The following is a 15462-nucleotide window of genomic DNA, read 5'->3' as shown; positions in this document are numbered from 1 at the left end:
GGTTCGTTAATTTTCGATAAGAATATTAATAATAATATTTCCGAAATTGAAACTTGATTATAAAATTATAAGAAAATAAATCTCAATTGCAAAATATATAATTAAGATTAAATGAAACAAATCTTTTAACATGTACTATTTATTTGTACATATTTATTTATCTCACTCATTAAAACGCTTAATATTTTAAATTTTATAATAGAAAATAAAACATACGTAATTTTAAAATATAATCAGTGATAATATTTGTGAAATTAAAATCTATGCAAAAATAGATAAGATGTGCTGCTAAGCCAAAACATTAATAATCTGAAAAGACTATTTAGATTTTATTCAAATTAACTAATGCAAATGTTGAAACGGTGTCGTTGATTTTCTTAACCTAGTCACCTAGCTGAAACGGTGTCGTCATAGTAGCGCAGTTTTCCTGTTTAGTCCTTGCCAGCTGGACTGTGTCGAACCCGCAAACCCCGACATGACGTAAACACAAAGCGCGTGAAAATCAAGTGTACAAGACTCCCGAGAAACCACACACGTCAGTACCACGCGTCATTCCACGCGAGTGGCACACAATAAGTTCAAGTAAGCAAACCGGGGCATAATCGGAAAGCTGATTAAACCCTAAGGTCATTATTGGAAACGAAAAGTAGCTCCCACAATATAAAAATCTTGGAACCCTAGATTTTATTATCTTCGTGCTTCCTTGCTCCGTTTCTCAGTCTGTGTCTTTGCGGCTGAGGATTCCGAACAATTGGCCTTCGCTTCTCGCTAAGGTAGCAGCCTCTGCCTTCTTGTTTCGTTGATTTTGTTCATCTCTTACGATGATGATTCTTCTTATTTTTTTTTTCCAATTTTAAATTTCTCATTCTGTGTTTTGTTTTATGTGGATTATTTATGCTTTCTACCGATTAACGGAAGAGGTTCTCGTTTCGATGTTGAACCTCGTTGTGTTCACAGATCTATTGCTTTTGTGTTATAATTATGCGATTTTGTTTGTTCTTCCTTTGAGATAAGATGTTTTGAATGATTTATTGTGGATCTGTTATTACTGAACTATTATGAATGGTTTTGGTTTTCATGCAACAGTGTCTATGTTTTTAATGATTTTTTTTTGTTGTCTGGAGTTTTTGCCCCATGTTTCAAGTTTGCCATGTTTTGATACAAAGCTGGCATAATTTTTTAATTTAATTTCTATGCGTAAATGTCTGGATCCTACTGATGTTTTTATTGTTGCCCATTTTGTGAATTTTTTGTAACATGAAATTATATTTTTGTGAAGTTGTTTTTTAATCCTGCACAATACAAACCTTTCAGGTACGATACGTCTGCGGGAGTGTTTTTGGTTATATTTTGTACGATTGTGATTTGATTAATTGTATTTTTAATTTATTTTCTTTTATTTGCTGGAGATGTCGAGTTGAAACTTTTTCTTAATGATTTCATTATTTTTCTGCTTGATTGAAAAGATTTTTCTACGCTGTGATGAATCTGCCATTTTAGATGCAGGCTGATTAATATTTTGGAATAGAACTTTTTTGGCTTAACAATTTTGCAATTCTTCTCTTACCTAATACATGTGTGAAGTTGGATTTACCTTGTCATTTATTTTGCGTGATAATTCACTTTGTAGCGATTGTGGGTTCTGACGTGTTTCTTTGAATTGGTTTCAGTTTAACTCAACATGGGTAAGGAAAAGGTTCATATCAACATTGTGGTCATTGGACATGTCGACTCTGGGAAGTCAACTACCACTGGTCATTTGATCTACAAGCTTGGAGGTATTGACAAGCGTGTGATTGAAAGGTTCGAGAAGGAAGCTGCTGAGATGAACAAGAGGTCATTCAAGTATGCCTGGGTGCTTGACAAGCTCAAGGCCGAGCGTGAAAGAGGAATTACCATCGATATTGCTTTGTGGAAATTCGAAACCACCAAGTACTACTGCACAGTCATTGATGCCCCTGGACATCGTGACTTTATCAAGAACATGATCACTGGAACCTCTCAGGCTGATTGTGCTGTCCTTATTATTGATTCCACAACTGGTGGTTTTGAAGCCGGTATTTCCAAGGATGGACAAACCCGTGAGCATGCTCTTCTTGCTTTCACCCTTGGTGTGAAGCAGATGATCTGTTGCTGTAACAAGGTATAAATCTATTTCTTCTCTGACTGAGATTTGATGTCAATTATGCTATTTATTTTGTATTGTTGTAGAAATTTTGATGTTAACCTTGGATTATCATTGTTGCAGATGGATGCCACTACCCCCAAGTACTCCAAGGCTAGGTACGATGAAATCGTGAAGGAAGTTTCATCCTACTTGAAGAAGGTTGGTTACAACCCAGACAAGATTCCATTTGTTCCAATCTCTGGATTTGAGGGTGACAACATGATTGAGAGGTCCACCAACCTTGACTGGTACAAGGGACCAACTCTCCTTGAGGCTCTTGATCAAATCAATGAGCCCAAGAGGCCCTCAGACAAGCCACTCAGGCTCCCCTTGCAGGATGTCTACAAGATTGGTGGTATTGGTACCGTGCCAGTTGGACGTGTTGAGACCGGTGTCTTGAAACCTGGTATGGTGGTGACCTTTGCTCCCACAGGTTTGACAACTGAAGTTAAGTCTGTTGAGATGCACCACGAGGCCCTTCAAGAGGCTCTACCAGGTGACAATGTTGGCTTCAACGTGAAGAACGTTGCTGTCAAGGATCTCAAGCGTGGTTTCGTTGCATCCAACTCCAAGGATGACCCTGCCAAGGAAGCTGCCAACTTCACATCCCAAGTCATCATCATGAACCACCCTGGTCAGATCGGAAACGGTTATGCACCAGTGCTGGATTGCCACACTTCTCACATTGCAGTCAAGTTCGCCGAACTCGTCACTAAGATCGACAGGCGATCAGGTAAGGAACTGGAGAAGGAGCCCAAATTTTTGAAGAATGGTGATGCAGGTTTCGTTAAGATGATTCCAACCAAGCCCATGGTGGTTGAAACCTTCTCTGAGTATCCTCCTCTTGGTCGTTTTGCCGTGAGGGACATGCGTCAAACGGTGGCTGTCGGAGTCATCAAGAGTGTTGAGAAGAAAGACCCTACTGGAGCCAAGGTCACCAAGGCTGCTCAGAAGAAGAAGTGATTTCATCATGTTGGTTACAGAAAAAACTTTCATAGTAGTTTATCCTTACAGAGTCTTAGGCCAAAGTCATGTATTCTTATACAAGGTTCATGGTCGCCGGACAATTTTTTCTTTGTTGTCTGTTCATGAGAGTACTATTTTTGTTTTCTTTTATGTAAGAGTCTGAGTTTTCTATTTAAGAAGCAGGAAGAGGGTTTAGCCCTTTTTCTGCCGAGAGATGTTTTAACTGCGTTTTTTTTTATATGAAAGTTTTGTCAATGGATTATCGTTTTTATACATTTTTTACATTTAGGTAAAAGTAACGTGAGCCGGATGAACTATAAAGAATTTTTAAAGCAAACTATTGATTTTAAAAGTCAAGAGTTATGATAGGAATAATAATATCCATGTTTATCAATGAAATAATATGATATATAAAGATTGTTATTTAAGTAATAATACTTTATAAAAAAGGTATTCCAAGTTAAAAAAAGTCATAATTATATTTGAAGTTCATAAAATTTAGGATTAATCAAATTTTGCTCCATCAAATTTGAAAAGAATTCGATTTTTAATATCAAATTTGCAATTCCTAAATATTTAATTCAAGGGAAAACATTATTTTTAATTTATCAAACCTGTGAGACAGGAGCACCTCAAAGTCCATATATAATACCTTATTTGTGGATATACATAGAATCATAATACAAAAATATATATAGAAAATCAAACCCATATCTATAAATGAGTATTTAAAGAATTTATTAAATATAATTAATATTTATATTATTAAGATGGTTTCATATAATTAATTTATGAACTTATTCGTTTGTTACGAAATTTATTGAAAATAAAATTTGGAAATGTAAGTTAAAATTTAAAAAATGTTACAATAAGTTAGTGAAGTCGAATCCCACTATGGTAAAACTATAATTAACTAAAATTATAAACAATTCAAAAGTAAAGCTATAATAATTAACTGAAAATTATAAATAATTCAAAAGCAAAGCTATGATTAACTAAAAGTTATAAATAATCCAAAGTAAAGATATAATTTATTTCCATTTTCTTATTTTTTTCTCACATTATTTCATTTTAAGAAAACAATTTCTGTTTTCATTTTTCCTCTTGTATCTATTTCTTGAAATTGCATGGAGTAATTCTGAGCTCTTTGTTCCACTTCAAAATATGCGAGGAATTCTTTTTTTATGGACAGTTGTTTTTAATATTTTGCTAAAGATCAACATAATTTTTTGTTTAAATAATTTTAATAATATTGTTCCTGCTAAAGCTAAAGCGGAAGTCTCAAGTAAAATATATTCAATACATGTACGTTTTTAGTGATAATGCAAAGGTTATTTATAGATATAGAAAAATTATCCTCGTTCAGTGTATTCCTTAGGCTCAAGCTTCAAGGCGGAAAGTATAAGAATATTCAGGTTGTGGACATATTTATTATTATTCTATCTTAGTGTTCAAAAGTTTTAATTTTCTGATTTATATGAGTTGAATTTAATGTATCTTGAACTTTTTTTTAATTTTTATCATTCAAATATATATATATATATATATATATATATATATTATTTTTGTGTTCTATTTTCATTTTTAATTACATGATAATTAATTGATTTCATTTATGGATATTTGATTATTGGACACAATGTTAGAATATGATAGAACAACTAATATATTAAACTCTAGACATAGAGATTCAATCATTGGTCATTTTAAACATCTAAACTTAATGCTTAATGAATATATGTGAGAAAAACATCTAAGAGATTAAAATTTATATTATTAAGATTTAGACTTGTTTATAAGAAATTAAGACTTGTTAAATACATATGTTAATGTAAGAGTGGGAATTTGAAGTATATTATTTAGTATTTTTATATTGAATTGGATCAGAAAACTCAACCTTGGTGAATTCTTTACCATATATTTCATTTAATAAATTTAATTGTTTTCTATAGATTTATTTTATTCATAAATCAATAATTTTAATTTTTCAGTTGTTCATAATTTTCAAACTAAAATTGTGGTCAGTGATAACAACTTTTATTGTGAGAAGTTGAGCTTGTTGAGCTTTCTTGCCGAACTTAATGAGCTTTTCCTTCACGTATGTGTCGAACTTCTTCTTTGTTATCGAATGCTTGTGGGGCTTGATGAGAAATAATAAAAGAATATATATAGAAAAAAAAAAGGAGAAGCTCGATAGGCTCGACAACATAGGGAGAGCTCGATAGGCTTGGTTTCAGCTTGGCAAGTTCGGCATAGAGGAGAAGCTCGTTAAACTCGACAAGAAAGCTCGAAAAAATCAGTTTCACAATGGAAGTTGTTATCACTAACAATGACTTTATCTTGAAAAATTGTACACTGAAGTTGTCACGAGTCAGGACGACTTTGGTTCAATTGAAAGTCGTCACTACCGTATACGACATCATATAAATTGAAAGTTGTTACCACTTTTAATGATTTTCATTCAACATATTTACAACGAAGTAGTCATTAGTCTTGAAAACTTCAACTTTTCAGAATTATATGTAGAAGTCGTCCTCACTCACACTGTCTTCAATTTGGAAATTATCACTACTCCGTACAACTTACCCCTGAATTGTAAATTTTAAGTTAGCTATCCCATTTTTGTAATTTATGGGGTAAACTAATCTATTCTTTAAGTTTGCTCAATTTTCCAGATTCAGAATGTACATGCTGAAAAAATTTTGACGTGAGCTTCAGAAGCATGGCTGTATGAGTTTTATCTTCTTTTTTTTTAGTTATGTGCAACCTGGAGCAGCTGATGGCCCAATGAAGCAATAATTGATTCATCTTGAGGATACTACAAATCTTCACAACTGTATTCATGAATGGATATAGGACAATAGTTACGCCTTTGGAAATAAATAGTAAATATGTGAATCCAAACACAATTAGAGAGAGTAGCTCAATGAAGATATATATTTTTCGAGAGTTCTCATAAGAACTGTTTTACTGTTTATAAGTTACTCAAATAAAATAGTAGCGAATTCCTTTATTATCTCATCAAACACGAATTTGAAAACAAAGAAATGTAGAGTGCCATATTTCGTTTGATTTTCCAAACTTTCTTAGAGGATTAATTTGTCGGTTATATGTAATATAAGATGTTCTCATATGTCATGCATAATCAAGTATTAAGGGTAAGCATGTAATTAAGGTATTTAACACGAAGATAGGAAACCTATTTGAGAAAAATCCAACAAAATGTAGTCCATTTCACACGTATATGGACTAGAGTGATTAGCTAGTTTATAACTTATGAAACATAGAATTGTGTATTATCTAGTTTTATTTCTAATTTGAGTATTTTTTGTTTAAAATTTATTAATTTAGTATCTCAAACATTTTTCATATTAAAAAATAAGATAAAAGAAGAAAATAATAAAAAAATTGAATGCATTATCTAATTTGTCTTTGATAAAATATTGATTTGTCTTATTAAAATATGGTTTAAACCTTTTTTGTCCTAAGTTAAATTCTGATGTTCAGTTTAGTTCCCGCTTTTAAAAATGTTAACCTTTAGTTTCTATGATATGAAAAATGTATCAAATCAGTCTTCATGACAGCACTCAATCAACAATAAATCACAAGTTTTCATACCTAGGTATCCAATATTTTGTGATTTGTTAATAGAAGGTGTTATGAACAACAAATGACTTGTGATTTATTGTTCATTAAGTGCTGTCATGAGGACTGATTTGATACATTTTTCATATCATAGGGACTAAAGGTTGACATTTTTAAAAACGGAGAGTAAACTGAATATTAGAACTTAACTTAGGGACAAAAAAAGGTTTAAACCTTAAAATATTTAAATATTGAAGTATTCTATTCATAACTTGTAAATGTGCCTCTCGATTATGTATGAAATGATTGACCACACTCAAAACATATTATGGCCTATCTTGTGTGACCTAATAACCGAGCTTCTCTACAAACATGAAATATAGACCTTTATTTTTGATAGAATTTGTCATTATTAATCTCAGTTCTATAGGAATTTATGATTTTGTTCTATAGGAATTCTAAAGACCTTGTAATCAATTTTTCATGTTTCTTTCATTGAATTATTTTAATTTTTCAAAATTCTTCATAACTAAGCAACAACCTTCTCTCTCAAAAACAATTACTTAAACATCCCCTACAACAATCATAGTCATCTACATAGATCAATAGAACATTATGTTTCCTTTCTAAAAAATGTCTAATAAAAGGGGTAAGATCACTTTGACTTTGTTATGCCATAAGGAAATCTTAGCCTAAGTAAGTCTCTCAAATCAAATAAAGTTTGTGCAAAATCTTTTTTCAACCTACATACTGTATTTTCCCTTCAATGGTCCTAAATCCAGAAAAAAAAAGCTCCAGGTAAACTTTTTCATCTGAATGTCCATGTAAAAAGTCATTTTATAAATCAACTTGTTGTGACTGCTACCCAAACCAAAACATGTTAATAATTAGAGAATGATTCTAACAAATGTCTCCTCATAATCAACACTATATATATGAATATATCCTTTTCAAATTACCCTTGCTTTGTAATAGTATGTGCCATCAGACTAATATTTCACAATGTAAATCCACTTGCATCCCATAATATTTTTATCTTGTGGTTTGTCAACATCTTCTCAAGTTTGATTCTTTTTCAAGACCCTCATCTCTTCATTCATATGGCTTGAATCCAATTTTTATCTTTCAATGATTATTGAACTGTTGTAGATATTCTAACAGCATTAATAACAAAATAAAACTGTCACTACACTACACATAAATGTTTTCAGTGGGGACAGATTGAAGAAAAAAAGATATTTGGTAAGTGAAATAGGTATATCATATTAAAGAGGTTGAAATAGAAATTTTGCATGTAATTGGAAGATTAAGAAAAAGAAATTATCATTGTGGACAATAGGAATATTTGGTTGAAACCCTTTTGTTGTTATTTAGCGAATATTAACTATAGAAGGAAATATTTGCAATAGCCACAAGATTGTATTTCAAAGAGGTTCAAAGGTTCAAACGCATGTAATTTCAATACCTGATGTGTGATTTCGAACTTGGAGTTCATATCTCAGCTCCAATCAATTCCCAGTCTTAGCCTTGACATTGCTCAAGCAATGGACAGCCAACAATTTTAAGTTCTAAAATGGAATTGGGCAAACCCTCCTCTGGTAAACATTGGAGGCTGGGGCAGTTAAACAAAAACAATTTCTGAAGAGAGGAGAGGTGACAGATACCGTTGTAGTCAAGGTTTTTTAGATCTGAACAGTTCCTGATTTCTAAAGAAGTAAGAGAGAAAGGCAAGAAACCTTCATCAGGAAAAGACTCCACATCCAATTTTCGAACAGACATTACTTCTAGAGAATTGTTGGCTCCCAAAGCCATTTTCATTGAGGCCATAAATTTGGAGCAGGCTGAGAGATCCATGGTATTTAGATTTGATGGCAAACCTCCATCAGAGAACAACTCCACTTGTGGACAATCTAATATTTGTAGGTCTGTAAGAGATGGAAGGAGGATATCCATGCGTTTAGGCAATAATTTCAAGTTCATCAATTCTTTAATACTAAATTTTACCAGCCTGGGGGCAGATAATCCTTCCCTGGGAAATGATTCAAATTGTGGTGAGTTGCTGATACACAAATCCTTGAGATGATTATGAGTGTGATCCTGTGAAATCATTTGCAGATTACAACACCCGAGTTTGAGTGAACAGAGTTTTGGGAAGAAATCTAGAGGAAAAGTCATTGGAGAGTCAAAGGCTCCATCTATCTCCAGTGTTACAAGTAAATTGTAGCGAACTCTCAATGGAATATTCATGTACAAACAAGAATAAATGTGCAACACTTCAAGAGAATTATTAGTTATGGATGATTCCATGTTGTGTCCGGTAATGGTCAACCTTTCACATTCACAGATAATTATTTGCTTTACGTGAAGAAGTTGCTTTGGCAGCCCTTTGAGCTTGGGGCAATGTACTATAGAAAGATGTTGAAGACGTGGAAAATCAGTTTCACAATCCCATTCTTCCCACTCCTTCATATTATAGAAGTACAATGTTTCCAAGCATGTAAATGAAGAAGAGCTACTCCCATGGAACTCAGCACCAACAGCCACTATCCCATCAAGCTCTATAATCACCAGCTGCTTTAGAAATGGCAAAAGCCCGAGGGGAGGCAAATGCAGGCAATACTTACAGCCTATCAAGCTTAGTGACACCAAGTTTGATAAGGTATTATCAAATAACCAACTTGGAAACTGTGTACCACCATAGTGACTGATTGAGAAATTCTTTAAGTGTTTGGGAGGTTGTAGATACTCGAGTACTTGTTTTTCATTCCTTGGATTGTCTGGGATATGGTTTGAATTCCATTCTAACTCTAGCTTTATAAGGTGCTTTTTATTTTTCAAATCTACTTGTAAAGCATCCGAGGGATTCACAATATTCTGCATATTACCAATTGATAGCCCTCCATGAAGATTGAGCCCTACGAGCTGTTGAATACCAAATTCGCTACTTTTGCCAACATAGAACGAACTCAGTACTTGGAGATTCTTCATCTTCCCCATATGCATCGGCACCTTTCTCACTGAAGTAGCTATAAATTCAAGGCAACGTAAATTGTTGAGTTTGTACAAATTTGAAGGCAACTCCTTCAAAAGGAGACAAAAGTTCAACTTTAGTATTTGCAAGTTGTAGAGCAAACAACTTGAATCGGGTAGTTTTCTTATGTCAGTCCTGGAAAGGTCTAAAGAACGTAGATGTTTAAAATCACCTATTGAGTCAGGCACCTCTAGGAGGCCAGAACAACAAAACAAAGATAAGGTGTGTATGAACTTAAACTTGGAGAACAACTCATGAACTGGAATCTTACATTGCCATGGATCGTTGAAATAGGACACTATCACAAAAGTAGGAAGTGGAATAAATGTTCGCAACCTTTTCGCTTCATGTAAACTGTCAAAATACTTAACGTCTTTGATTGCAAATGAAAAATGACGAGCCATTTTTGGTATACACAGTGCTTTATCAACTTCTAAGTTGAAGTATATATCTCCACAAACATATTTTGCCAAATCGTTGAGAAGGTCATGCATGACAAAACATGATTCCAATCCACTTGACTGTTGAAAGAAAGACCTTGATAATAGATCATCAAAGTACAATTCACCAATTTCTTCTGGACTCTTATTACGTTGGGGGCATTGTAGAAAATTTTCAGCTATCCATAACAAAATTATACTCTGCTTGTCAAACTTGTAATCTTTGGGAAACAAAGCAAAATAAGCAAAACACCTCTTGAGATGCGAAGGAAGGTGATGATAGCTCAGTAAAAGGGCAGGCATAATTTCATTCTCTTCTATTGGCGTGTCCCATATCTTGCTTACCAATACACATTCCCATTCCGAAAAAGATGACTTTGTGCGCAGAAGACTTCCAATTGCTTTCAGGGCTAGAGGTAATCCTTTACACTTTTTAACTATCTTTATGCCAATATCCTTCAGTTCAGCATTCAATTGAGGATGATCATCTTGGAGTGCATGTTTTGCAAAAACATCCCAGCAATGATCTTCTTGTAAGTGCATTAGGCGGTGCACTTTACTTGACCGCATTGTAGAAGCAACTTTCTCACTACGTGTTGTTACAAGAATTTTACTTCCAGATGCCCCAAAATTAAGAGGAGTTTGCACAGCTTCCCATTTCTCTCGTCTTTCATTCCACACATCATCCAAAACGAGAAAGAACTTTTTCCCCAACAGTTTTTCTTTCAGTCTTCCATGAGCCATTTCTAGGTTTCTACTATCATCTATGGATTTAGTGATTGCCTCAAGAATTGTAGTTGTCACCACCATAACATCAAAATCATCTGAAACACAAACCCAAGCTTTGATGCTAAAATCAGCCTCCTCCATCCTTGGGTCATTGTACACATGTTGGGCAAGTGTGGTCTTACCCACTCCACCCATGCCCACAATAGAAAGTATTGATAACTGGTTACGATTGTCAGTTTCATATGTGAGCCAATTAAAGATAGTTTCTTTGTCATCATCTCTTCCATAAATAACATTTTCAGCCACCAAGGAAGTTGATGGCAATTTTTGTTGCGCTACACTGCCTGGTCGAAGACCAGAATAAGTAGCCTCTTTCAAACCAAGATCACCCTTTTGGCTAGAGAGATATTCTAGCTTCTCGAGGACTTGTTTCAAGCCTGAGTTAATTTTCCTGTTAAATGAAGTGAAAGTAGAATGGAAGAAACTTGATACCTTTTTACTAAGGCTTTGAGATTCAGACTGAGCTTCCACTTCACATTTGGTGAGTTCATAGTCTATTTCATCCAAGAGGTCCTCTGCGTCAAGCACAGCATCTTTGACAGCAAAAAGCCATGCCTTGATCCGTGTATCTCGGAACTGCTTTTGCTCTGCATCATCAGCAAGAGAATTGATGGACAACATTTTGATGTTCAATTTGCTGAGCAGTGCTTCATCGAGCTTCCTTCGACGAAAGAAGTGCAGAACCTTAGGAGAAGCTAGCCTGTCAAATGCAACCTGCAGGAAAGCTGAAAGAAGTGCACCACCAACGCATGCTGCTGCCATTGTAGGAATAGGGAAGGGATTGGATGAATTGAAATGAGTAATTTTAATCGCAGGTTATGACAATGGCTTGGAACAGTGCCCTTTTCCTATACGGAAGAAATACAGGAAGCTTGTGAAGAAGTCAACCGATACCTGTTGTTGGTTTTTCATTGGAATTGACTGTATTTGATGAACGATTGAATGAATGACTTTGATTAAGATAAAGGTAGGTATTTGGGGGATATTTTGCTTGACTTAGCACAAAAGATCTCATCGATTGTTTCCAAAACAAGAGGGCATCATGCTAATTTTCAAACAATACTAACGTAGAAGAAGAAAAAAATAACTTTTTGGGTGTGCAAGAGGGTTCCATGTGTTGGTTTGGAAGAGAGAACATGAGATGGGAAGAGAGATCAGGGAAATATATCACAGATGATGAAAAATGTCCATTTTTTTTTCACGCTTGCTGACGAAAAGAGTTAATGAGTCTTATTTATAAAGTCAACAAAAGAACCCAAATCAGAATGTATACAATCCAAATATATACTTGAATTAATACATCCTTCCACATAAATTCAAGTATTTAAACTAACTATGCCTAACTTAGTTCTTAGTAAGACAGTAGATTAGTTTCAACTTTCTATTTTTAACTTCTCTCTCAAAAATTGAAATATAGTATTTATGTGTTTGTTCCTCTAACGTGAAATAGGATTATTAGCTAAATTTATCGCTAATATATTATCAACAAACAGTTAGATGAGTCTTTTAATTTCAATTTTCATTGAAGTTAGGAGGGATTCAAAACATGCGGCCTAGCATGGAGTAGAAAAACCAACTATAAATTCTTCCTCATAAGTAGTTAATGCCACAACCTATTATTTTTTACTACATCAAGAGATTGGTGTTTCCATAAATTTGAACAAGAATCCAGTAGTGTTTCTCCTATCACTGCCATCACTACATTAGTCAAAATCTGACTAGCCAACCAATTCATCTTGCATCTTGTTGATTTTAGGAAACACTACTCTAAAATCTATTGTTTCTTAACATATCTTAGCACCCTTTTTGGAACTAGTAAATGCATTTCTGTTGGCTGATGCATGAATCTACTAAGTACTTCAATTGAAAAACAAATGTCATGCATGCTGTTACATAGGTACTTGAGTGATCCAATCATTTGTTTATATAGGATGTTGTCAACCTCTTCTTCCTCATTTTCTTAAGGCAGTAATCTTTGCCTATGTTAAAGTTGTTGTTGCATTACAGATTTTCATGTTAAATTTCTTTAAGGGTGTGTTTACTTGGGGGTGATTGGGGGAGAGTGATTGGGAGAGAGTGATTGAGTGGAGGGTGATTTTTTGTGTGTTTATTTGAGTAGATTTGAAGGTAATTAAGAGTGGATTAGAGGGTGAAGTTTGTGAGAAGGAAAATAAAATTTTAACACTATTTTTTGACACCATTTTGACACTGCACACGTGTCAAAATGTGGTTGGACGATTTTAAATTAAAAAACAAACTTTGGTTTTTCTCTTCCAAATATACCCCTGCTTCAACTTTTTTAATTTGAAATCGTCCAATCACATTTTGACACGTGTGCAGTGTCAAAATAGTGTCAAAAAATGGTGTTAAAATATAATTGTCCTTGTGAGAATTAGTGTAAGATTTGATTGATGTGACAGTTAAATTTATTTTTTTAATGCATAGAAAATGAAGATTACCAAAATACTCCTAGATATTAAAGTAATATAAAATGATATTTGTTAAAGTTATATTTAATTGTAAAAATGTTTATTAAGAATAAAAAATTTAAAATAATTGTAAATAAATTTTAAAATTTTATATTTAAAAATGTTTAATTGGTAGAAAATTTGTTTAATAGGTAGAAAATTTAATTGTAAATAATTTTAAAAATGTTATATTTAAATTAATTATTATGCTATGACAACAACTGTTTTTTGATAGTAATTAATTAACCATTATTTACATTTTTATATCGTAATTAATTTAATTGCTATCAGAAAAGCTAGGAGTTTAATTGGAACATTCGTGAAGGAATTATTGACATTTTAATAGTAATTAATTCATAATTATTCACATTTAATTGGAACAATGAAGGAATTTTTTGTGCTGATTTTCTTGCCACGGAAGGAAAAGTCAGCTAGGAGTTTGAGTATTGCAGAGCCACATGTGTGGAGTTTAGTTCTGCCCCACGCGGATGAGGTTGAAATGTCTTTTGTTAGGCACCATCGAGAAAAGTTTCTGCTATGCATCACCGAGAAACCTGTGCCACCGCAGGTGGAGGTGGATTAACGGCTAGAGGCCATAGCTCAAGGCTCTGTATACCTTGTACACCACCAAGCCCTTCGTCATCGTTCGATTCTCTTCCCCGCCACCTTCTGCCACTTCACCACACCAAAGTGTGAGACCGAGCCCAACCACTACCACCACAAAGCAAAACGGAGGAGTTGCAGGGAACCCAAGACCGCCTGTGTAACCGGATCTGTGCATGCTATCATCGCTACATGCTCCACCATCACGGACAACTTCTTCTTCATCATCAACCACCCATGGTGGCTGCAACCTCCATCATCACCAACACATTCGTCTTCATCGTCAAGGACGCTGCATCCTCCATCGTCAACGACGTCCATGGTAACGGCGGGGCTGGGTCACCGAATACGAGCTACTTCAACCGTGCCTGGAATGGGATACAGATGGTTGTAACCGGATACGGAGGTGCTGTAACCGGATACAATTGCACGTTGTTCTTCTTCATGGGCGTGTATCCGAATACGGGAGTGGTGTAACCGGATACAGGCGCGCCTTCTTCTTCTTCATGGCGTGTAACCGAATACGCGGATATGGAGGCCTCTTCATCGTGTTGTCGACCTCAGCTTCTCTTCATCGATGACCTCCAGATCTTCAACGAACCTCACCTTCTTCAACTGGGAATTTATTTTCAGAACATGGGCATTTTAGGGAAATTCACTTCCATCCCTCCAAATCTCTTCCCATGAGAAGGTGATTGAACAGTGCCCTCATCCCGCAATTCACTTCAATTGATTGCTCTAAATTCTCTTAAAGTGAACACGATTATTTTTTCATTCGTCGCTCGCCAATGCTTCTGAACAGTAAAATAACCTCAAGTGAACACACCCTAAGATCTCTATGGCATATTTCTTTTGGTGGAGAATAATTCTACTACTGGTTTCGACAAACTCAAGCCCAAGAAAGTATCTTAACTTTTGCAGATCCGTCATTTCAAATTTAGCCATCAATAAACCTTTAAATTTATCAATTTCTAAGATATTGCTTCATGTGATCAATAGGTCATCCACATAATTGCATATTAGGAGTAAATTTTCATTATCTTGGAATCTTACATAAACACCATGTTCCACTAGACATTTCAGAAACTTGTGCCTTAGCATGAATGAGTCTGTCACTTTATTCTAGGTTACTGGTGCTTGCTTCAGGCCATATAAAGCCTTTCTCAACCTATACACATTGTCTTCACACCCTTTAATCTCAAACTTAGGAGGTTACGTCATAAACCTCTTCTTCAAGCGGTCCATTCAAAAAAAGTTGACTTTACATCTAATTAGAACAGAGGTCACCTTCTACAATTAGCCAATGCTACAACCAGTCTTATGGTCTCAATCCTAGCCACAAAAGCAAATTCTTCTGTATAGTCTAAACCTTGTCTTTTTAGAAATCCTCTGACAACTAGTTATGCCCTTTGT

At 34.5% G+C, this 15462-nt stretch overlaps 2 protein-coding genes across 3 annotated transcripts; one reads left to right on the top strand and one right to left on the bottom strand.

Annotated features, from left to right (window-relative positions):
- The first annotated feature begins 620 nt into the window (after nucleotides 1-620).
- Nucleotides 621-3406, top strand: LOC106771027 (elongation factor 1-alpha). Its single transcript, XM_014656910.2, has 3 exons — nucleotides 621-773; nucleotides 1671-2143; nucleotides 2249-3406. Exons 2-3 carry the CDS (start codon nucleotides 1682-1684, stop codon nucleotides 3128-3130), a joined length of 1344 nt encoding a protein of 447 aa, XP_014512396.1. The 5' UTR covers nucleotides 621-773; nucleotides 1671-1681; the 3' UTR covers nucleotides 3131-3406.
- Nucleotides 3407-5441: 2035 nt separating this feature from the next.
- On the bottom strand, nucleotides 5442-12169 carry LOC106778115 (putative disease resistance RPP13-like protein 1). Of its 2 annotated transcripts, XR_002669298.1 has the most exons (3): nucleotides 11873-12169; nucleotides 8184-11733; nucleotides 5442-5967 (listed from the first exon to the last, which is right to left on the bottom strand). XR_002669298.1 is itself a non-coding variant. In XM_022785271.1 (2 exons), exons 1-2 carry the CDS (start codon nucleotides 11991-11993, stop codon nucleotides 8240-8242), a joined length of 3615 nt encoding a protein of 1204 aa, XP_022640992.1. In that variant the 5' UTR covers nucleotides 11994-12169; the 3' UTR covers nucleotides 7945-8239. The 2 variants fall into 2 exon arrangements, 1 of the variants encoding a protein (XP_022640992.1); XM_022785271.1 differs by lacking the exon at nucleotides 5442-5967 and having other exon boundaries at nucleotides 7945-11733.
- Between the last annotated feature and the right edge of the window lie 3293 nt (nucleotides 12170-15462).

Source organism: Vigna radiata, chromosome 1 (genome assembly GCF_000741045.1).
Source record: "Vigna radiata var. radiata cultivar VC1973A chromosome 1, Vradiata_ver6, whole genome shotgun sequence".
NCBI classification, from domain to species: Eukaryota; Viridiplantae; Streptophyta; class Magnoliopsida; order Fabales; family Fabaceae; genus Vigna; species Vigna radiata.
This window is presented reverse-complemented; position numbering and strand designations above follow the sequence as displayed.

Excerpts from the sequence above, each read along its gene's own strand:
- LOC106771027 (XM_014656910.2), top strand. The coding sequence starts at position 1,682 with ATGGGTAAGGAAAAGGTTCATATCAACATTGTGGTCATTGGACATGTC. Across the intron at positions 2,144-2,248 it reads TGATCTGTTGCTGTAACAAG|ATGGATGCCACTACCCCCAA; the intron begins GTATAAATCTAT and ends TCATTGTTGCAG.
- LOC106778115 (XM_022785271.1), bottom strand. The coding sequence starts at position 11,993 with ATGAGATCTTTTGTGCTAAGTCAAGCAAAATATCCCCCAAATACCTAC. Across the intron at positions 11,734-11,872 it reads CAATGAAAAACCAACAACAG|CAGCATGCGTTGGTGGTGCA; the intron begins GTATCGGTTGAC and ends CTACAATGGCAG.